Consider the following 23,529-nt stretch of genomic DNA (forward strand, 5'->3'; position numbering starts at 1 on the left):
TGTAGTGGGTCGGTGCTCATGAAGACAAGCAGAGGGAGTTGGAGCTTCCTGTAGGTTGGTGCTTGCGAAGTGTGGGAGTTGGAGCTTCCAGTGAGTAGATACTCATAAACATAGAGGTTGTAGCCTCTATAGATCGAAGCCTACAATACATTGTAAAAGAACAAAGTTCAGTATAAAAGCATTTATTGTCGTGGTTTTGTCCCACATTGGGTTTCCACATAAAACATTGTGTCATTGTGTTCATGTCCATAATTGATCATTTCAGCATTTGAAGTTAATTGTTTGGATAAAAGTTTTAAAGTGGCAAATTTCTTATTATACTGATTCACTCCCTCTCAGTATAATCGTGTGATCTTCATATATATACATACATACATACATATACACACACACACACACACACAAGTATATATATATATATATATAGAGAGAGAGAGAGAGAGAGAGAGCTACATCTCCATCTACTTCTATAAAACTCTTCAAACAGAAAGAAACTAGTTTATCTCAATCTCAAAAAAAGAATTAACAATAAATTTGCAAAAACATTTTCATCTGAAAATAAGAATGAGACAAGACAATTATAATTCACCTGGAATGATTATTAATACAGTTTTAGATTTCACATACTATTTAATCAAATAGATTTTCAACAGAAAATGAGTGTGATGCAAAAAATTCATTTACTTTTTAATTGGTCTCAACAATACAGTTATATGTATGTTGATTGATAAAATTGGTCCACCTCCACTTAGTTATCTGCATTGTTCCAAGTGGGCATTTGATATTTGACAATGCAGCAGTTAAGGGGAAAATATATTGCTATTTCTTTATATAGTATTATTTTTGCACAATTGCATGTGAATGAATGGTTTAACTTTTTCCATTAGTGATGTCTGCAAGCACTCTCGTATGTTTTGTCACTCTCAAATTTTTCATGTTTTAAATAAAGGGAAATCTCTCCTTAGAGAAGGGACTTAATCTCACACACAACCTCAAATCAATTTGTGCAAGCAAATTTAAGAGATCACAATAATAATCCTAAGTCTGTTTACCGTACAGGATAAAGAACTTAACAGATGTAGTGTAGCATGATACAACACAGAGCAGATACTTTATTCATATAAGCACTCAATGATTACAATCCGAATACAATGATTACAATGATGATTCCAAAATCCATCTCGGACGGTGTACATATACCTTTCTGAAGGGGTGACTCAAGCGTCATGCACTCGTTCGGATACTATTCTACCCGTCGGTTACAATATAAATTTTACCGACAACATCATCCCCCCCAAAAGAAAAGTCGTCTTTGGATGACAATACAACAAAACTCAAAATAAAAAAAATACATCAATGCATAAATACTAAACAGAGGGATGCGTCCCTGGCGTAGTGGCCGTCCGCGCCCTCAACTCATTCAGCTTCGCCTGTAGCTTGTAGACTTGCTCTTTCCTAATCTTCAATTCTGCTTCTGCTTCCATCTAAAGCTCTAGGGCTAACTGCATCATCTCTACAATTTCTCCCAACTCTTCCTCTTTTCCTGCTGCCACTTGTTCCTTTTCTGCTGCTAACTTCTATAGCTGATTCTATCTGTCTATCAGGGCTGTCCTCTCGGATTCCCAGGCTGCCCTCTTTGAATCTAACCCGGCAGCTGACTCCTCCCGAGCTCTCTCAGCTGCTCCCTGATCCGCCTAACTCCTCCAAAAAGTGTAAAAAGCCTCCTTGTGTAACTTCACTATCTCATGAGTCAAAGCCTCTACCCGGCTCTCCATACTAGGATCTCTCGTCATGGCCTAGTCTTGCCACATCTCTGCAGTCTCCACATCCGGCCATCCCCGCTCCTCAAAACAAACTGTGAAGGCCGCTGGGCATCCCAACCTCATGAAAGACATGACTCCCTCCAGCTCCTTCACCACTGAATCCAATGCTTGAGTTTTTGTTGAATCTAACACCTGGCGAGCCTGAGTCGCTAGAGCTACTATATCAACCAAAAATGTCTCTCTCATCCCTATCTGCTGTGCACCTATAGCCTTCTCCACTGCTTCCACCATATGTTCAACAGCGCTTTGCGGTACTCCCTCACCCTATGTCTGCCCAACATCTTGTAATGGGTTCTCCAAAACTGCTTCCCGCGTGGGTGTCAACAGGTACGTCACTCGAGGTGCCGAGGTTCGATGGAACTGCGTACTCAGGTAAGCACTTGTCGTAGGTAAATATTGTGTAGCCAACAAGATGAAATTGTGTATCAACCGACGGGTCTTTTCAGGAAGGTTCTTGTTATGTAGCCAACAGGTCACTTCGGGAAGGTTCTTGTTATGTAGCCGACGGACCCCTTCGGAAAGTTTCTTAGGAAAGTATTTATACACCCTTCGGGAAGCATTGTAATCATCTTATCAAACATAATGTAATGTTCTGGCATATGCGAATAAAGGAAGAAGTTCTGCTATTCTCATCTAGTGTGTGTGCATCAATCAATTAATCTATGCGGTAAACATTTGACGCCGTTGCCAGATGGACCTAGAAAGGCAAGCGAATGAAGAGTAATGCCTAATTATTTGAACAAGAATAAGAATAAGCTGAAGGAAAACGACAAAATATGCGCCGCACAGGAAAATTTAATTTTGGCACAATAGGTTGAACACAGACGGAGATTTCAACAGGTTACCGAAGGACACAAGCACTGAAAAATTGTTGGAAGACACTTGATAGCTGCTCGATTTCGTGGAAGAAGCAAGGGAGAAGTTTCTAAACCTGTATACGTTGAGAGAAGAGAATCTAGACAGAAGGGGATTGACTCGCACGGCTCAAAGTGCCGAGGGAGCACGAGCGTGGAGTGAACTCTTCGTCCAAGATATACTTCCAAGAAAGAGAGCTTTGGTTGACGAAAACCCTTCTTCACCAAATAGCGCAACAGTCGAAAACAACGTGGGTGTTGGAAACAGCACAGGTATTGCAAAAAGTGCGGGTGTTGAAAACAACGCGGGTATCGAAAACACCACGGGTGTTAGAAACAACGCGGGTGTTGAAAACAACGCGGGCGTCGAAAACAATGTGCGTGTGCAGAACAACATGGGTGTGAACAACTCAGGTGTGCAGAACAACACGGGAGTGCAAAACAACGCGGGAGTGCAAAACAACGCAGGTACACAACAAAACCCACAACATCCAGTAATAATGGCAGGACCAAAAGAAAAGTTGCCTAAATTTGATGGTGAAGGAATCGTCGATCCGATTCAACATTATAAAACATGTGAAACAATCTAGAGGGCAAATGTCATAACAGATACAAACGAATGGGTCCAACAATTTACGGTCACCCTACGGGGTGTTGTGATTGACTGGTTTAGTGATATAGATCCACAAAAGTTAAATAGTTGGGATAACATTAAGGAGGAGTTCATCGCAAAATTTCAAATATTGCGCGACGATAATGAGATTGTAGCGGAGATATTCAATACTAAGCAAGGGAAGAATGAAATAGTTCAAGTCTTCGCTAGGAAGTTGAAGGACCTCATTAATAAGATGGAGAATAAGCCAGCTGATGGGTTACAGAAAAGATGGTTCATTAAAGGCCTTCAACTGAAGCTGCGAAAGAAGATGAAAATCGTGCCGCCATCGACATACACTAAAGCATACAACCGAGCAATGAACCTAGAAAGTGAAAAGAAGACCAAAAAGAAAAAGAATAGTTCATCCGATTCAGATGATGACAACTTCAGGAGAAGATAGCAGTGGCAATGAAGGCAACAACAAGAAGGTCCACACTCTTCAGAAGGACATGATTCAGATGATGATGGAGTTCAAGAACATGCACAAGGAGACTAAGGGCAATGAGCTATGGTGCACGGAGTGCAAGAAAGAAGGCCATACGAAAGGATCTTGCCCAAAAGATCAATTTTGTGAGATTTGCCAAATCATGGGACACTCGATAAAGGAATGCCCTTTCAACCTAAAAACAAGGACACCGCAGCAAGTGTTCCTCACACTGGAGGCATTCGCATCAGGAGGGAACGGGAACAACACTACGGAGGGTGCCACGTCGGGAGGATACAGAAATAACCGGTGTGGTCAAAACAACAACAGCGGCAACAACAATAATGGTGGGAGGAGTTGAATTCGGTACGATGCGAACGACCGACCCATAGATCAATGTCGCGTGTGTAATTTGTGGGGCCACTTCGCCCGAGAGTGCACAACGGCGAACACACCGAAATTGTTATGCATATGGTGCGGACCTGGCGATCATGAAGATGTTAAGTGCCCGAAGTTTGGAGTAAATTTGATCACTGTTGGGATAGATGAAGATGCGGTTCTGGCCATCACACGGAAGCAAGCGAAAGTGTACCTCAACTTGGCAGAAGAAAAGAAGAGACTGGAGAAAGCACAAGCAAAGATTCAAAAAGCAACGTAGGCAGAGAAGGCCCACTTGAAGGACACGACTGGTACTTCCGTACGGAACTGCGCAGAACAAAACATGGTATGGCAAATATTACAAACCAAGGTACCAGTCAGGATAAATGATCTGTTACTCACTATGCCTCAGCTCCGATTGGCACTCACAAACATCGTTCCCGCTGCTAAACTACCAGGAGAACATGGAAGGGAGCAGGAAAGTGGAGCAAGTACAACGGACAAAAAGGAGAAGGAAAGTGGCACAAGTGTAGAAGATCCGATGCTGTTAGCCCTCTCATCCGGATGCCATCTGATAGTTGTCGAAATGGGAATTCTCGAGATTGTATTGATGGAAACGATTGTGGACGGAGGGTCCGGTGTCAATGTGTTACCCGAAGACACCTGGAAAAGGCTGGGACAACTGACATTATGGCCACCTACATTTCAGCTGCTAATGGCCGATCAACATGGAATCAGGCCATTGGGAGTCCTGACAGCACAACCAGTGACAATTGGAACACAGCTGTTCCTGTTGGATTTCGTTGTGATCCCATTGAAGCGAAGAGGATATGATGCCGTTTTGGGCCGGGGGTGGTTGATACAAGCCAAGGTTAAACACGATTGGAAGAAAAATACTTTATCACTCGAAAGCAAAGGCCAAAAATACGTCATTGATCTACACACTCAAATGATCAGGGAAGAAGCTCTGTCATCAGATTCTGAAGAAGAGGATGAAGGGAGACAGCGTATGGAACCAGATCAAGAGGGAGTCTTGCAGTTGGAAGGAGGATCAACGGACGACAATTTGGATTCTGTCAATGGTCTTTACCACTGGCAGATAAAGGACTACGAACTCTTTCCAAACTATAATATGTTAAAGGTGGGCAAAGGTGAGAAAGAAGAGGAAAATGAATACAGAGAAGCGGAAGAAGGAAAGGCAGTTACAGCTAAAGCTGACGGTAAGAACATACAATACGAACCCAGAAAAAGGAAAGATTCCACCGTACGACTGTGCAGAAAGAAAATGTTACATCAAACCATAGATATAACAGAAAGGTGCTGGCAGCATGGAAGACACATCATACGGTTTGCACAGGAAACAAAGAGGAAGGGTTTAATAAAAGTTGCAATAGTACGGAGTGGAGGTGTTATTGATGGCAAGAAGGGGTAGCCGACGGAGTCCATGGTACTGAGCTTCGGGAACAAACTGGGCGATATGGAAAACTGAAGGGATAAATCCTCAAACTTAAATAAACTTTAATGATCGCAGGCACCATGGGCCACGGAGGTGACACGAAACAGACACAAAGCATGGCATGATAAACACCTGAAACTGAACAAGTTCCAACCGGGATAGTTGGTGTTGAAGTATGACAGACGGAACGAGATCAAACCAAGCAAGTTTCAAGTGAAATGGGTCAGGCCGTACCAGATTCAGGAAGTGGGTGATAACGGAGCATTAAAACTATGGACGCTAGACAAAAAGGAAGTGGCCGACGTAGTGCATAGGTCGAAGTTGAATGTCTACCATGAAAGAAATAACGCACCTCTATGGACGAACAACTGAGAAAAGAAGAACTACAAATACTATATATATGTAAATATTGTACATATGTAAGATCAGTAAGGACAATAAAAATAAAAAATAAATAAAAATATGGAAAGTAAAAAAGAAAAAAAAAAGTGGAAAAGTCATCGTACGGTTTTTAAAAGCTTCACTGTATGGCTTTCAAAGTTACTTGCAAGACACCGTACAACTTTTCCTTTGCAAAGCACTAAGGACGGATGCAGCATACAAATTTCAAGCAAAGTTTCCAGTTAGTGATGTTCTCTCACAGCGTATGGATTCTAGGAATCAATTGCTTTAAGTTGTATGGCTTTTTTTGAAACTTTCTCTGATGGTATTGTACGAATTCTTGCATGAATGAGATTCAGTGTATGGATTTGAAAGGATATTGTCTGTTTCCCCGTACGGCCTTAAGTTTCTTCTATCTGGCACTGTACGGCTTTTTAAGCTTCATTCACCGTACAGTGACTATGATACACTTGTTATGCACAGTACATATGTCTTACCTCCCCTTCACCCTACGAATTTTTGAAGGCTTTGATTTTGCGCCGTACGAATTTTGGGATTTTGGAGACTGTCGTACGGATTTCTCTTATACATTTGGTGTACGGATTTTGAAGTCTTCAGATTGTGATGCTGTATGGATTCCATATGTATGAATTGTCTAGTTCACAGTATAGATTTATATGATTCCACTTGGCGTACGGATTTTCCACATTACATCTTGTCGTACGGTTTCCCTTCCCAGAAGCTTGGCATACGGTTTTTCAAGATTAACTCACATGTTTGAAACCGTAATGGATTATTTTTCAATCTATTCAATTGCTAGGCATACGGATTTGATTTCCAGACTTGGTGTGGGTTTCTAAGACAAAGCTTAGTATTTTTGGAGATTGGCGTACGGACTTTTCTTCTACTATGGCATACAGATTTCAGCAATAACATTGGGCAGATTCTGTATTGTTTTAGCTTCTAGTTGGATGGCACATGGATTTAAGGAACCAAATGCATAATCACCACCCTACGGAATTGAAGATTTAGCTCTCTAAAAACGTGCGCATTGGAAGGATTTGCCTATTTGCAACCGTACGGAATTGGAGGGCACAATTGCTGGTTGCCGCCATATGGATGCGATATGAAGTTGGAGGTTATTTCTACGCACTGACTTAGCTTGGCGTCCAAAATTGGCTGGAGGTTTTACAAACAATTTCCGTTTGAAGAGAGGGTAGGAGGAAGCAGTCAGAAGAGAGCAAAAATAAAAATAAAAAAATGACAGATTGAAACAGTTCGGAATGAGTAACGCATGATGCCAAAGGGAAGGGTAGACATAAGCAGTTGCCACAAAGACTGTGGAATTGGAAGAAAATGATAGAATTAGTGTGTTATATGCAATTTTGTGTGGGTTTCAGAGTGCTAATTTGTTCTTGGTGGCGAGGGGCGCTGCCCCTCAACCCCGCTGGGGGCGTTGCCCCCTAGACCCCCAGTCGTTGTGGATTATCAATTGTGGGAAGTATGGCCAGTTGATGAGACCTAGAGTTGCTGCAGGCATGGAGTGTTTGTGTACCAGAGGCACTTGGAGTAGGTGTTGGACGTGAGGCTGTCTTGGTGGATGCATAGAGAGCTCGGGAGGAGCTGATCATCCAGTTGGAGGCAATACAACAACACTTGGCTTAGGGTACCCAAGAGTTGGAAACAGAGAAAGCGGCACAGGTGGCTATCAAGGTCAGCTAAGGAGACAGTATTGTGTTAGCAGAGGCTACAGATGCAACGTGGTTTGGAGACCAGTTTGGTGTAGGCATGGGACGAGCGTGAAAGTAATGTGATAGAAGCAAATTTATCTTGTTGTAGTTAGTCAGTTAATGTATTTTGTTTGTTAATTGTCTCAGATATTTTGCAATTGTCATCTGGAGACGACTTTTCTTTTGGGGGGATGATGTCGTAGGTAAATATTGTGTAGCCGACAGGATGAAATTGTGTATCAGTCGACGGGTCCTTTCAGGAAGGTTCTTGTTATGTAGCCGACAGGTCCCTTCGGGAAGGTTCTTGTTATGTAGCCAACGGACCCCTTCGGGTAGGTTCTTAGGAAAGTATTTATACACCCTTCGGGAAGCATTGTAATAATCTTATCAAGCATAATGTAATGTTCTGGCATATGCGAATAACGGAAGTTATGCTATTCCCATCTAGTGTCTGTGTGCATCAATCAATTAATCTATGCAGTAAACAACACTCAACTTCTGGGTTCGGCTCTCTCTGTCTTGCTTAGGTGATGCCAACAGTGCCGTATCTATTGTCACCACCGCATCAAAACCTACTACCTCCAATCGGACACCCGATGCCCCCAACTCCTCGCCTGCCGGTACCTCCATTACCCTTGTTTTTGTGTCCATCTCCATATCAGGTACCAAAGTCTCATCTCCTGTCTCTGGTAGAGTCTCAAGAGCCGGCTCTATTGATACCTCCGGAGCTACTATCTCCATTGGTGATGGATGTGCCTCCGCTACTGCCTCCGGAATAGCTCGTGTCTCTATGGTGCGCTGCGTCGCAGCTGAAACTAGTGTCATCACCACTGGCTGCCTGAACTGACCAAATCCTGGAATGCCATGTATGCCCATAGGAACCAAGTGTGCCGTAGCCGAAAGTACAAGCCACAGAAATCTCAATGGTGTAGTAGTGATCGCCTCTACCTCCTCGTCCTCTTCTCTTCTCCCTCGATCCTACTCTCCTCTGAAGATGTCTCCTCTTGACCACTATCTGTGTTTCCACTATCTAGCCTTGGTCGTTTCTGTCCGATGGTTTTGGTGCCAAGTGTATCCAAATGCCTCCACTGCATAATAGGTGGTTTGCCAGTTGCGAGTGGTCCCGGTTTGGCCTCCAGTGCATCATTTGGAATCATCCGCATCATTGCCTCTAGGAATAAGCCAATAGCATAATGCGACATATAAAACGTTTTGTGCTGCAATGTCAAATTTCGACATCCGTTGGGCCAATAATGTTGCCCAGTCATATACCCTGTTGTGCAAAATTCTGTTCATCATTGTTACATGTGGGAATGAGATATCGAAAGCGTGGCTCGAACATGTGAGGCAACTTTTCACTATGTCCATCAGACAACGCTAGTGACCCTCTTGAATGTTAGATTTCTTTAACCTTCTGCCTTTGGATGTGTCTGAAAGAGCCTCTTGTTCTGCCTGCGACAAGTCTCCGCACACAAGCTGTATCAACTTCATCTTTACTTCACGGCTCATCTTTTTTGTCTTACTTTTTATTTTCCTTCCGCCTTGAGCATGACCAGGTGTCCCAAATACCTATGTAAAGTCAGTCGGTTTAAATGACACTACTAAATTGCAACCAAGATATTCAAACGTACTGGTTCGAGAGAACCTGTCATACGTTTCTATCATTATGCGTAGAAACCCTTTGTAGTCTCAGATACAAAATACTGGCATTTGCACTACCCATTTTACCTGTGCTTTCCGGATACTAGCCTTCACCTGGTGGTTGTCTAGAGTCTCTTGCCACCACTTCCGGCATTCTGCACCATTTAACCCTTTGAATGTAACACTCTGTACTGCAGGAATGTCTCCTGGCTGCTTCGGTTGCTTTACTTTCTTCTTATTGGTCCCTGCACTAGTCCTTGTACTGGTCCCTCCTGCTACACGGATTCCAGATGGTAATGTCTTCACATTCCTGTTCATGGTTGTGTCTTTGTCTAATTTCTTTTTCCATGCCCTTTTTCCAATTGACTGCATAACTATCACTTCTTTGTCGTTTTGTTGAGTAAATCACAAATCATTAGGTCAGTTATTTTCTGGTACGCACTTGCTACAAATTTCTTCTCCTGTCCATATGGCTTTCCCTCCAACTTTGTGAATCGGCTACAACAATTCCTCTTCCTTACTGAATCAGCCACTCCTGTGATGGTATGGCTTGGCTACCTCTCTGATTGGCTGTATGGATTGTTTTTCTTCTCTACTTATCTCGGTAATATGACCCTTTTCCCTTTCTTATAACCTGGGACCATACAGAATTTCCTTCCCTGATTCCACTGTACGGACTTCAAGCACTTCTTTCAAGCAATCTCGTACTCTGTACGGAGTCCGGACCTTCAATCAATCATTAGTTGTTGTCCTGCCAAACAATTTGTCTCCAATGTACCCCATACGGCTCTGAATGGCTTGTACATTGTACGCAACCAGCCTAGTGTCTTTGTTGTGATTGCCGTACAGTCTTCACTTTTTATTCATCTTCCTTGACACCGTACGACTGCCTTCTAATATGCTCCTAGTCGTACGGCTTTTTATTCTTCCTTGACACCGTAGGACTGCCTTCTAATATGCTCCAGCCGTACAACCTTTGTATGCATCCCAACTCCTGTTTTGTGTCACCGTACGGTCCCCTTTAGCCATACGATCACTGTTTGTCTTCCTAGCTCCTGCCTTTGAATACCGTACGGCTCCCAGCTTCCTACCTTTGAATACTGTACGGTTCCCAGACTTAAATATTTTCCTTCCTTTTCTTCCGAATGGTAGCTTTCATATAGCTACAAGGCTTTGTTGAGGCTGTACGATTATTAACTTGCCTTAAAATTGATCTCTTTTCCTTCTTCGATGGCCGTATGGCTATGCTGTTCTCCATCAACCGTACGGACCTCAAATTCTCTCCTCTTGTGTGCTTCTTGTTTACCGTACACCATACGGTCTATGTGAGTTTTACTTCTTTCAGCTTTCCTTGAGCCGTATGGAGGTTTTAATAGCTTTGGGTGTGCCTCTTAAGTCCGTATGGTAGGCCGTACTTTCCATTGTTTTCCTTCTCTCAATAGTAAGTAAATTGCTAATAGTAAATAGATGTGAAGTCCATGATTTCCTTCTCTCAATAGTAAATTGCTAATACTAGTACAAGGATTTTCCTACCATGGAAAGAGTTCAAGAGTGATCTTGTCACTTAACTAAGCTGTGTCAACAGATGGTAAACTTCAGAATAAAATTGAATGTTGCACAAAAGAAAAGAGATGGCATATTCTTGCCTATTTTGAGGTTAAGAAATCAATCAAAATAAATGAAATTGGAGGAATACCATTAGCTGCATTCCATTGAGTATAAAGTTTAGGGTTACAGGCGTATCATATATAAAACTACCACTTATATTTCATAAATGAGCCTTGTTCATATAAACAGAAAATTAATTGTAATGACTTTTTTTGCAACCATTTACAACAAATTGAACTCTCTAAATAGAAAATCACACTACCACAGTAGGATCCAAGTAACAATGCTGCCAATTTGATTACAGCCAATTACAGAAGAAGTAACATGCAACATCAATGTGTGGTTGTTGCTAAATATTTTTAAAATGTGGATAGAAAATAATGATACATCGTTTGTGCACTACCAAGATCACTGCAGGCGCTATCTAAACTACCTGGAATATGAAATACAAAGATTGACCGTCTCAACAAAATGAAGATTTGTGTTATACTCTAAATGGAACCTGAGGGAAGTTGGACATTTCTGAAATTATAGATACATGTAACTAGAACATTAAGTGGGTGATTAAAAACCAAAAATAAATTAAACTGAGTTTTTCAAATTTAGAAGGTAATTAAGAGAACTGCATAAATAAAATCGAGGACATTCTTCATACATGTAGTAATTTTGACCAAATCTCCAATATCTCAAATACAATCGGAGAATGATCAAACGGATTGTAGTTATGTCAAATGTACCTGATCACTCTGAATATCCAGCTTTAGTTCACAACATTCGCAATAGATCACCTGCGACCGTTGCTTCAAATACCCATTCCTGCATATGGGGCACAGAAGCCCACAATTCTTCCAAAAGATGTTGGTTTTTTAGCAACATGCCTCAACTCTAAAAATGTTCTCACTCAAGTTCCAAAAGTTATAAAATTCCAAATTTACCAAAAGAGTGGAAATGACGTGCCAACAATTCAAAAACAAGGTAATGCTAGCCTATGCAAATGTCATTTTGTCACAAATTACAAGTCAACAAACATAATCAAATGCCATTCTGTACTTTTTAATTCAATTGTTAAGTACTTGAGTAAAACTTCAGGTGATTTTATTGAAAAAAAGTACAACAATGATTATATTAATTAATGAAAGAAAGCCAATATAAAATATTATATTATAGAGAATAAAAATATAGGAGAAAATGTAAAACTGTAAAAACTCCAACCTGATTTTTTTATCCACACTGCAGTATCATGTATATATAAAGAATGATATTATCTACCATTATTTCCAAAACAGAGGCTTTGAAGGAGGCAATGCTTTTCAGCATTAACCCAAATCTTTTGAGAGCATATGCAATGCAATCTTATAAGCATTGTACAAAGAGTTACCGAGGGATACCTCCCCAGGTGTTTATTAGGTATCCTCATTTTCAGGACACCTAGGGGACATCTGTATAAAGTCAACATATTGACAATGAATTCTATAAGCAGGCTGACTTTGACTCTCAAATTAATACAATATGGCATAAGAATTTTTCATGTTCTTGTATGTTAAGGTTCTATAATGTGTATGTGCATGCTTTATCCATGTCTTCATATCAATATTTTCATTTTCCCTAATTTTATACAATGGTTCAAAAAATCAAGGACTTAGAAACACGCCTCCCTCTCTCAGAAACTCAGGATTTCATAGATTATATGTGGTCTGCACTTTGTAGGTCTCTATCTCTAGCAGTTGCAATAATATGCAAGTGTGCACAAAGTGATCCCACTAAATGAAGCAATGTCATAACGAACACAACTCACTTAGTGTGGGTAGCCAGCAGTGAAGTAGTGACAAGGTTAAGTCAGAAAACTATAGTGCATTATCATAAATGGTATATGTTACTAAGTAGCAAGTTCATCAACTAAAATGGAAATGGAGTATATTCTATACTAACATGTGCAAGCACAAAATTAAATCAGGACAGTTTGATTGTAACAAGTGATAATGTGAAATGTTTTCTGAAAGTTGCATACATTTAGGATAATAGAACAGTTTGGCAAATTTTATGTGATATCCAGTTGTGAAATATTATAATGGTTGTTTCTATTGGATAAAAATAAAGTAGGACTGCTGAAGTTGGAGGTAGTCTTATGCCATGACAAGAATGATGCACAAACTAATATTTCTAGATAGGCACAAATGAGAGATATAGAATTCTGTAGCTAGGGCATGCATCAAAGATATAACCTCAACCACAAGAATGATCCTTTTCAAAGTGACGTATGGTTCCAAGCCACTCACACTAAAGCATTATATCCCCACAATATAGAGGAAGAACCATAGCATCACATCAAATGCTACAAGAAATGCTTAGATTCTTAAATAACCGTGATAGAACTAGAAAGAGCTCAGTCTAAAGAAAAAGTAAAGTTATGGATCTCCAAGTTTTAGGAACAGAGCCACAGAAACGGGGTAGAACAATTTTGGGATTGAAAAGTAATAACAGTCAAATAATATATAAAAATTAATATTGGAGAAACTGTATACTTGCAAACCCACTATCAAACATGATCCTGGGCATGAGAGAGATCAATATATAAACCTCATACTTAAAACAACTTATTATGGAATCCCATGGGTGAACTTCATGATCATCACTATGCATCATGAGCAAACCAAAAATACAATGCGTCAAGGATGAACTCATTGCAACCTCTACCTCTAACTTCAGTATTGGGTGTTTCAAATTATTGCCCGTATCCCATATTCTTTGACATGGACATGCTTGAGTTAAAGAATTTGCATAACTTAGATCTATACTCATTTCCCCGGGCTTCTTTTGATCACAATTCCTCTAAAAGAATATAAATTCTCTACTAATTTTATAATTATTATTCTCTGGATGGTTACCAAGAATATTGCTAAACTGCTTATAATAAGTTGCTATTCTCAAAACAAGCTGATAAAAAACATTAACTAAGTTGCTGGTCTAAAATTTAAAACAAGCTGGTCCATGCGAGCAACATTTTCCTTAGATTTCTGCAGGTGTTGTTTGCTAGAGAATCTAATGTCTTAGCTTCTTTGGCCCTCCTTAGTCCTCAGCTATGCATCAAACATTTTTATGGTTCCTCATTACATCTTTTGTGCTTCTCTTTAATGTGATTAATTTCTTTCCTCCTCAGGGTCCCCATTTGTTGCTTTTCCATATGAAGCAGTTAATTAACTACCATAGATGTAGCATGAAAGTCTAAGTGATATTGGTTTCTGATCAATGATCTGTTTTTACTTCTCCTGATTAATCCATCATGTAGGCTTAGGTATAGAAAAGGCCAGTGGAACTAAGTTTTTTTCTTATAGATAGCCATACTTCAGATATTTCAATGAAATCTATCAATTGAGAGAAATTGCGTCAACTTAACATCCTCGACGTTTAAAAATAAAATCTTATATGATGCCGCTAAAAAGGAAAATCTATAATATACTAAAACTGATACTCGTGCCAAATACAGTTCTTATTTAGTTTCAAAAACTAAAAAAGAGAACAATGCATATCATGTATGCATAGTTTTTCGTCACTCATCGATCAAGCAATGCCAGCATCTTTCAGGTTCCAAATATTTGTTTTTGTCAAAGCGATTTCTTTTGTCGCTATAGTAACATGTATAGTTCAACAGTACAATTTCAGAATCCCATAGGGTGTACTCAAGGGAAGGATTTCCCACCCAATTTTAATGCACTTCTATTTTTTCATTATGAAGCTGCTATTTTTGTTTCTCTGGCATTCTATGATTTGATATTTCGATTGACTTCGAAGGTATTGTTTCAAGAGGTCCATAGGTGCAATGCGTTACTGGTGCAGGAGCACCAATAGATTATTTAATTTGATTATTTTTTGGAAAATCTAATGTTGTCTTGTTGATAAAAATGAACTAAACCCATATGCATTTTAAATTACAAACTTGAACTTGTGCCAATTTGTAATTGGGGAAAATGAACAGGCATGCAACCGAAAAGGAATTTGTAACTGCTCACAAATGTTTTAAAAAGGGCAGAAATTATTGAGTTTGACACAGCAGAGAGGAGCCAAAATGTAATTTAATAGGAAATCTCTGGCTGTCACCCGCAGGAAGGACAGTCCACAAATTAAAGGTTTAATTTCTCTGTTAGAAATTGTATTGAATGAGTAAAGTTTTGGTAATGATTCAAAGAGTTCGCATATATTATCAACTTCCCTTATCTGTTGTTTGGTCGAGTTTATGATTTCCAGAATCGATTCGGTATATGTTTTCATTGCAATATGCATATCAGTTTATGTTTCTTGGTATCAAGTTTTGATTGGCAAATTAGCATATTGATTCCATTTCATTATGAGGTCAGCTATTCTTGGAAATATGAACTGATTCCCTTCCATTCCAGTAGATGGAGTATTGACCATACCAGATTAAAGAAGTTTAAGAGTGTATCATTGAATGTCGGTTTTTCCTATTCCAGTTTACCATTCATTGTATGGATTTACAATTTGTATTATTGTTTGTTCTTGGTATCGGCCCCGAAAATCTGAAAGTTAATCGAAATTGATTATTAATTATTATTTGCTTTGCACATTGATACTGATGGGGAGAAATCAGTTATGAATGGAAGTCCTATAAGTCTTTTTTTTTTTTTTACATTCATCATATTTGCCATGTCATGGATGGCAATTTGCATTTCATAGTTACAGTTTTATCATTCACGGTGCATGAGAATTATCTTCATGGTAGCGATTACAAGAGGACATATGAATTGACTTCCCCACATATATGTTTGATACACTTCAAACAGTGATACTGAAAATGGTTTATGGTGTAATCAATTGGGCTAAGATTATAAATTTTCAGTTTGGCCACATGGGTAGTATTTAATCCAAGTCCATGTTATCGGGTTTGGTGAGTTATGATATTGATTCAAATATTCTCAACATAGTTTGCAGACTCGGACTCAGAGAGTACTCGGCAAGCCCACAATTTTCAACTTGGAGAAAACTCAGCATATACTCAACAAAAACTCGGGGAAAAATCGGCAACTCAAAAAGTACTAAAATTTAAAATCTCTTAAAGAAACATATATTTCTCTGTAGAATACAATTACAAAATGTATTAAATTAGTAATTGACATTTCAATAGAGAAAATGTATAGTTTTATAGCACTAAAATGATGTGAAAAATGCATCTAATCCAATGTTTTCCCTGCATCAAAATTTTTACCTATGTTTTTTAAATCTAAAAATACGCGAGAGTTAAACTTGAGAGTACTCGCCTAGCAGAAAAACTTGAGAGTACTCGGCAACTCTGAGAGTACTCGGAGAGTTTGCAAACTATGATTCTCAATACAAAAACATATTGTCATATGAAAATCAGTCCTAAGAATTGATTCTTGATTAATTGGTTGAATTCCAATTCTGATTTTGTGAGTAGATTCTGGTGAGTAACTTTTAGAATGTTCTATCAGTATATGATGCTCGACATCATTTAGAATAGAAAAGAAGATAGTCAATGAATGATCGTGAATATTGTGTAAAGGGGTTAACAGTTGGTTTGGAAAAATATGGATTTGCTTGAATAATCGGCTAAGTGCTTGGGAAGTTAATGTTGAATTTTTTTTGGTATGGGTATTGCTGCCTTAAATCAGTGATTTTGACAGAGATTGATTTTGAAAATATGCAGATTTGGAGAAGTTCATTGATGCTCTGCATCACTTTCAACAATACAAACCTCTGAGCTGAGAAAAAACAAATTATAAGTTCACTATAACATCATGCAGTTTTCAAATCTCACATGGTGGAAAAAAGGAATGCCAGATCAGAGAAGCTTCAGTAACTTTTAAAAGGCAAATTCAAGTTCTTAAAAACAAAAACAGTTGATAAATTCTACTATATTCATATAGAACTAAAATATCTAAAATGTTTTCGAATGATATAGAAAGACATAAAAATATGTACAGTTAGTACAGAGTAACTTCTTCTGAGTTACATTGCCCTAGGATCTTCACATAAAAAAGCAGAATGAATGAAACAGAACAAAAAATGAAGTATGAATAACTTAAGCAGCATTTACACGCCCAAAATGATAAAGTTGGTAACAACCTGTTCTTCGTGTATTTTCATGTGCTCTGAGAATGCCGCAGTGAGAGATTCATCCTCAAGTGCACATGCATTTTCATAATCCTCAAGCAAATCTGCATCTAAAAGAGAAGAGTCCTTTGAGTTAAAAAAATCTCTATTCTAAATGAAGTACATTAACACTTCACTCCTATCGAAGAAGGTTGTGACTCCTCTCTGTATCCTAGTTTAATCACATATCCGCTAAAGAAACTGCCTGAAATTACTGACAAATAACTACTAATTAGAAGCAAGAAAGCAATTAATTTATATGCAAGGTGATTATTTAAGTAACCAGTAGCATGCTAGGTACAAATCAACATATGACCACATTTCAATGTTTAATGTGCATAAAATAAACCTAAAATGTCTAAAAGCTCAATAAGAACTCAAGCAAATTTATCGGGCATTTGAGAATATATATATTTTTTAAATATACTTCAAAAACACACATACTAAACTTTTAGACACTTATCTCCTCAAGTTCGATGGAACGGCCTTTTGATTAGAGTAAGAAATTTGTTTTGTACGTTAATTTGCAAAATGAAATAGGCCTAGCATGTTGTGCTCTCTTACAATAGTGTCCTGACTAGGCCAAGCACTATGGAACAAAATATTATAATAATGATGATGTGAAAAATGATATCGGCCTATGAACATATAACTGACATTAGGAATGAGCTTTGTCTATAATTTTATAGTGTTTTTTAAAGAGTATTACATCTTGCTAAGTGGAGTTTCACACACTAGCTGTTTACTGCTATATCTAATAAATTAAATACATGAATTAATAATGGAAATAACAATGTATGCCAGATTTAAGGAGTAAAATAAATCTTTATTTGCACATCAAATTATTACAAAGAAGACCAAAGATGATCAACCAAGGATTACAGTTGATTCAACTCAATCACACTCTTCCCCTTAATGATACATAATACACTTACAAGACTCAACATTAGACAAGCGGAATACAACTGTCAACCGACTGATGCTTATAACCATAGTTTAAAGACTTGGACTCGCCATGGACTCAGCAAACCAAAATATTGGACTTGGACTCAGACTTGCGAAAGGACTTTGCAAGGACCCAGCCAAAGGAAGAAAACATAGTTTTATGAAGAAAAAAAAATTAATGCATTTAAAGAACATAAGAGCCATAATTGATGCATTACACATGTCATGTGAATCTCAAACACACAAATATGAAATATCATCATAGCTACAAACTTTAAAATGCATAACACCAGCATAAGTTTATAAATGTTTACAAAATTAGATAAAATGATATGTTCAAACGTGAAAAATACCAAACTAAAAACTACATTCTCCCCTTTCCTCTCCTAATAAAAGCTATGTTCCTCCGAGTTTCCGACAAGGGACATGTTGGTGTGAGTTTTGTTCCACTACAACATATATAATCAAATTCTTAATGTTTCAAGTAGAAACACCAAACTCTAAATCCTCTCTTGATATAAGGTCATCTCTCATGCTAAGTTTGCAAAGTAAGATCATGAAATGGCTTCAAGGTTCCTTCTATTGTGGATACTCACTAAGTGAAATAATGTGATTTGCTAGTTATCACAAAGGGACTTACACTATTCATTCAATGGACATCAATTCTTGCACTTCTAAAGATTTGGCTTTACAAATACAATGAAAATATGGTTTTGATCTTCCAATCTTTCCATTTCAACTTTACTTATATCATTTTTTACTGTATAGGATAAAAGGATACTTATCACATTCTGTCGATTAAGACGTAACATCGAACACAAACTTTATTCATACATGCAATATGCAACTCCAAGTATAACACTTACAATGATAATGATGTTCCAATAGTCCCTTTAGACGATGTACATATACTTCCCTGAAGGGTGACTCAACCGTCACGCGCCCTTTTGGATACAATTCTACCTGTTGGCTACAATGTAGATTTTACCAACATCATCCTCCCCAAAAGTAAAGTAGTCTCCAAACGACAAAATAGAGACAACCCTTACAACTAACTCAAATTATAACCAAAACAACAAATTACATCAAGATTTAGGCAACTAGGAAGAGGGATGTGTCCCTGGTGTAGTAGACATCTGTGCTCTAAGCTTGTCCAGCTCTGCTCGTAGCTCCCGCATTTGTCCTATCTATACCTTCAAATCTTCTTCAGCCACCATCTGAATCTCCAAGGTTGATTACATCATTTCAGCAATCTCTCCAAGCTCCCTCTCCTTCTCAACTACCACCTGCCAAAGCTGACTCTGTTAGGCCAAAAATGTTGTCCTCTCAAATACCTAGGATGCTCTCTGACTCCAAAACTACCTTCTTTGCAGCCAATTCCGCCTTCATTGCTGCTACCCTGGTAGCTGACTCCTCCGAAGGGTATAATAAGCATCCCTGTCTATCCAGACTATCTCCTCAATTAGTGTCTCAATGTGGCTCTCCATACTCATCTCCCTTATAGTGGGCCAATCCTAGCGCATCTTTGCAATCTCTACACTCGGCCATCCACGCTCCTCAAAACAAACTGTAAAGGTTGTTGGACATCCCACTCTCATGAAGGATATGACGCTCTCCAGCTACTTTACCACTGAGTCCAAGGCAAGATTTTGTGTAGAGGCCACCGCTTGGCAAGCACAAGTCGCTACATCAGCGAGAAATGTCTCCACAACCTCTCCCATCGTTGTCTCTCGCCCTGTTGTAGGCTACTCTTGGGCACCCATGGCCATCTCCACTACTTCCACGATCTGCTCAACAGTGCTATGTGGTATGCCATCAGTCTGTGTCGGGTGGCTCTCCTCCACTTGTATCTGTAGAGGATCTCCTTCTAGGGTTACTTCCTACATAGATGTGCAAATGCCTATTGCCCATGGTGTTGGGATACGATTAAACCTTGTACTCAAGTACGTGCTCAACCTTTGAGCTCTACTCTCTCTGTCTCACTCCCTAGGCGGTGCTAGCAATGTTGTATCTATTGTAACCACTGCATGTGAGCCTATTACATCCAAATGATCATTGGGTGTCCTCAATCCCCTGCCTGCTGGTATCTCCATCACTCCCTCCTGAGTGTCCATCTCCTCATCCAGAATAAATATATCAGCCCTTGCCTCTGGTACTGCTAGTAAATCCTCTCGAATAGGCTCCATTGTTACCTCCGAAACGGCTGTCATCGTTAGTGATGGATGTGACTCAGTCCTCCCTATGGGTAGTGCCTCTGTAGTTGGCTGAATCGCAACTGTAGCCAGAGTCATCACCACTAGCGGTCTGAACTGACCAAACCCTAGAATGCTGTGTACCCACTAGAACCAAGTGTGTCGTCGCTGAGAGTGTAGGTCATGGAAATCTTAATGGTGTCGTTGTAATCACTTCCACCTCCTCATCCTCTACTTCATCCTCCCCGTCGATCTCACTCTTGTTTGAAGAAGTCTCCTGGCGACCACTATCTGTATCTCCTATATCCAGTCTCGATCATTTTTGTTCGATCGTGGTCTTGCTCCCAAGTGTGTCGAGGTGCGTCCACTACATGATAGGGGTTCACCTGGCACGAGTGGTCTTGGCTTGGCCTCTAGCACATCATGGGGAATCATACGCATCGTTGCCTCCAAAAATAGCCCAATTGCATAGTGCGGCATATAAAATGTCTTATGTTGTAATGTCATAAATTCATACATCCTTTCTACCAATAGTGCAACCCAATCGTACACTTGTCCATGTAGTATCCCGTTCATCATCGCCACCTATAGGAATGAAATGTCTAAAGCATGCCTGGAAACTGTGAGGCGACTTTTTACTAAGGCCATAAGACAACGCCAGTGCCATTCTTGTACGTTGGACTTTGTTAGTCCTCTCCCCTTCGACGTGTTAGTGAGGGCTTCTTTCTCCGTTTGTGTCAAATCCCTGCATACCAACTATATTAGTTGTGCCTTTACCTCTTGGCTCAATTTTTTTTGTTTATTGTCAATTTTCCTTCCCCCTTGAGCATGACCAGGTATTCCAAATACCCTTGTGAAATCCGCTGGTCTGAATGATATTACCAAGTTGCATCCAAGATAGGCGAACAAACTGGTTCGAGAGAACTTGTCGTACGTCTCTATCATTGTGCACAAGAACCCTTCGTAGTCTCAAATGCAAAATACAAGCATCTATATTGCCCATTCAACATGTGCCTTCAGAATGCTAGTTTTCATCAGATGGTTATCAGGTGTCTCCTGCCACCATCTCTTGCATTCTGCTCCATTCAAACCCTCGAACGAGACATTTTGTGCTGTGAGATTATCAATTGCAGCTGGCTGTATTATTTTCTTGCCTTTCTTTTTACTAGCTCTTGTACTTGTGCCACCTGCAACACATACTCCGAATGGCAAAGTTTTCACGTTTCTGTTCATGATTGCAGTTGCTGTATTTCCTCCCTCCAACTTCTTTTTCCAAGCTATCTTTCTTGTTGATTGCATAACTGTCACTTCCCTTGTCCTTTTGTGTGAAGAGGTCAAAAGTTGTTAGGTCAATTGCTCAGATTCTCCGACTTCTATTTGTATGGCTCCTGCTCACTCGTCCTTGGAATTTTTTATTATTATTTCCAATTTACTTGCATCCGTACTACTTCCTTTTTGTCCTTTCGTGTTGTATCCTTTGTTTAGGATGTACGACATGTTCAAAAGGCCTTCTCCAAATCTTTCAACATTGCATATGCACGATATCACCCCCTTTTTAAAAAAAAAAACTCTCTAGCCATACGGTGTTGTCCTCACTGCTCGTACACCGCTATCACATGCCCTTGTTTGTCCCTACCCGTATGGAAACACTCTTTCAATGTGTCCCTTATCTCGTTACCGTCTAGTTTTTATATCCTCCATAGCCATACGGGTCGAACCTCAATGTAGACTGTACGGTTTCCTCTAAGGTCGTACAGTATACTCTTAATTGCCAATTTGTTTCTTCTTTAACTATGTGTCGTCCGTACGGTGATGTAATGTCCCCGTCATAAAATAAATGTACTCATTTAATCTTTGTAACGGGTCAATTGATTTATTTTATCTTGGACCCATTTTATTTAGTTTTTGTAGTTTGTGTCGCCATCGGCTAACTTTGTACACTCTCGGAAAGCTTTTCTCGATGGGTATTTAAGCACGGCTTGTAGTCAGTTTGTAGGCATGCTTTTTGGATTATATCTTTTGCTCTGCGGATTCCTGTTGGAGTTCAGCATTGTTCGCCATTTTGAAAGTGAAAGACCTTCCCATTTGGCTTGCACGGTTTCGATGGGATTCAACCCTCACCCTATTCCATTGGTGTTCGTCTCAGTCTGTATCTAGCAAATTGAAGGTTTAATTGTATCTCAGTACCTGTTGGTGAATATCTTGGCTCTATGTCTGCAATCTGTGTTTGATCTAGATCTATTGTGTTGTGTGGTATAATTCTGTTTGGTTCCGGATACTAATCTATTCTGCTCATTCATCTTTCCTGTCATTGTACGGCTTACTGCCGTACGAATTCCATCTCTTCTGTACGGTCTTCCAATAATACCATACAACTGCTTCCACTTTTGTATAGATGCCCTATCTCACTCGAAGTCATTGTCATGTCATCTTTATTACTTGCACAGAAAATTTTGGAAGACTAAATAGAGTTACAATACGGCTTAGCTAGTGACCCCATACGGCCTGTTATTACCACCATGCGGCTTGTTGTTGTAACCATTCGGCTTGATCATTGCCACCGTACGACCTCAATATTGAGGTACGACATTTCACATCCATTCACTGAAGGCACCGTACGACATCTCATATATCCTGAGGCTTGTTCCCACCATACGGACTCTCCCATCTGCTGACACCGTACTCACCCCCTCCAAAACTCACCGTACGGCCAGTATTCATCCCGTACGAATACTCCCATCTCTCCCAAATTGCCAATTCACCTGCAAAATCCGAATTTGGGCACCCAAATCTCTGCTACAGGAACAGGAACACTACAGTGGTATCAGAGCCTTCGATCTTGCCAGCCTGTGGACAGTGAATGAGAGTTTATAGTCAGAAGAGAAGGACACATTCTGTTGATCGAATGGCTGATGAACGAGAACCGACCGGCGCCGAACTTGTGGCACTTCTGAGGGAACTTGCCCGGAATCAGGCATAGATCACGGATACGCAACGACTCATGGAGGAAACCCTCAAGAAGTTGGTGGAGAACAAAATATCTGGTGAACAAAATGGGCACAGCACAGACTCAGTATCGGGTAAACCACACCCTCAGCCAACACGCTCTCGACCTTCCGTGTCAACTTTCCCACCATGAACAGAAGCACACCACGGGGAGAGACTACCAACTTTCGAAGAGATAAGAGAGGACTGGAGAAATGCAAACCTTGAAGAGGATATTTCCTACAAAGGTTACATAGATCTGAGGATGAGATACTTGGGAGGTGGAAACAAAGGAGGATATTTTAACGATGATCTTAGGAGAAAATTGAGTAAG

General features: G+C 39.7%; 1 protein-coding gene across 8 annotated transcripts in view; it reads right to left on the reverse strand.

Annotated features, from left to right (window-relative positions):
- Positions 1-23,529, reverse strand: part of LOC149575907 (RPA-interacting protein A) — a 147,322-nt gene that overhangs the window by 10,145 nt on the left and 113,648 nt on the right. For 5 of the 8 annotated variants that reach the window (XR_016360270.1, XM_089815938.1, XM_089815943.1 and 2 more), the window contains 2 exons: positions 17,047-17,144; positions 11,688-11,795 (listed from right to left, as the gene is read on the reverse strand). Coding sequence is in view for 7 of the 8 variants with exons in the window: in XM_089815938.1 (XP_089672064.1) it covers positions 11,688-11,795; positions 17,047-17,144 (206 nt within the window). In the remaining variant the exon portion in view is untranslated. The remainder of the gene's footprint in view (positions 1-11,687; positions 11,796-17,046; positions 17,145-23,529) is intronic. The other 3 variants (XM_089815945.1, XM_089815932.1, XM_089815948.1) reach the window with 1 other exon arrangement.

Source organism: Cupressus sempervirens, chromosome 1 (genome assembly GCF_028749045.1).
Source record: "Cupressus sempervirens isolate cs-2001-9-10 chromosome 1, ASM2874904v1, whole genome shotgun sequence".
NCBI classification, from domain to species: domain Eukaryota; kingdom Viridiplantae; phylum Streptophyta; class Pinopsida; order Cupressales; family Cupressaceae; genus Cupressus; species Cupressus sempervirens.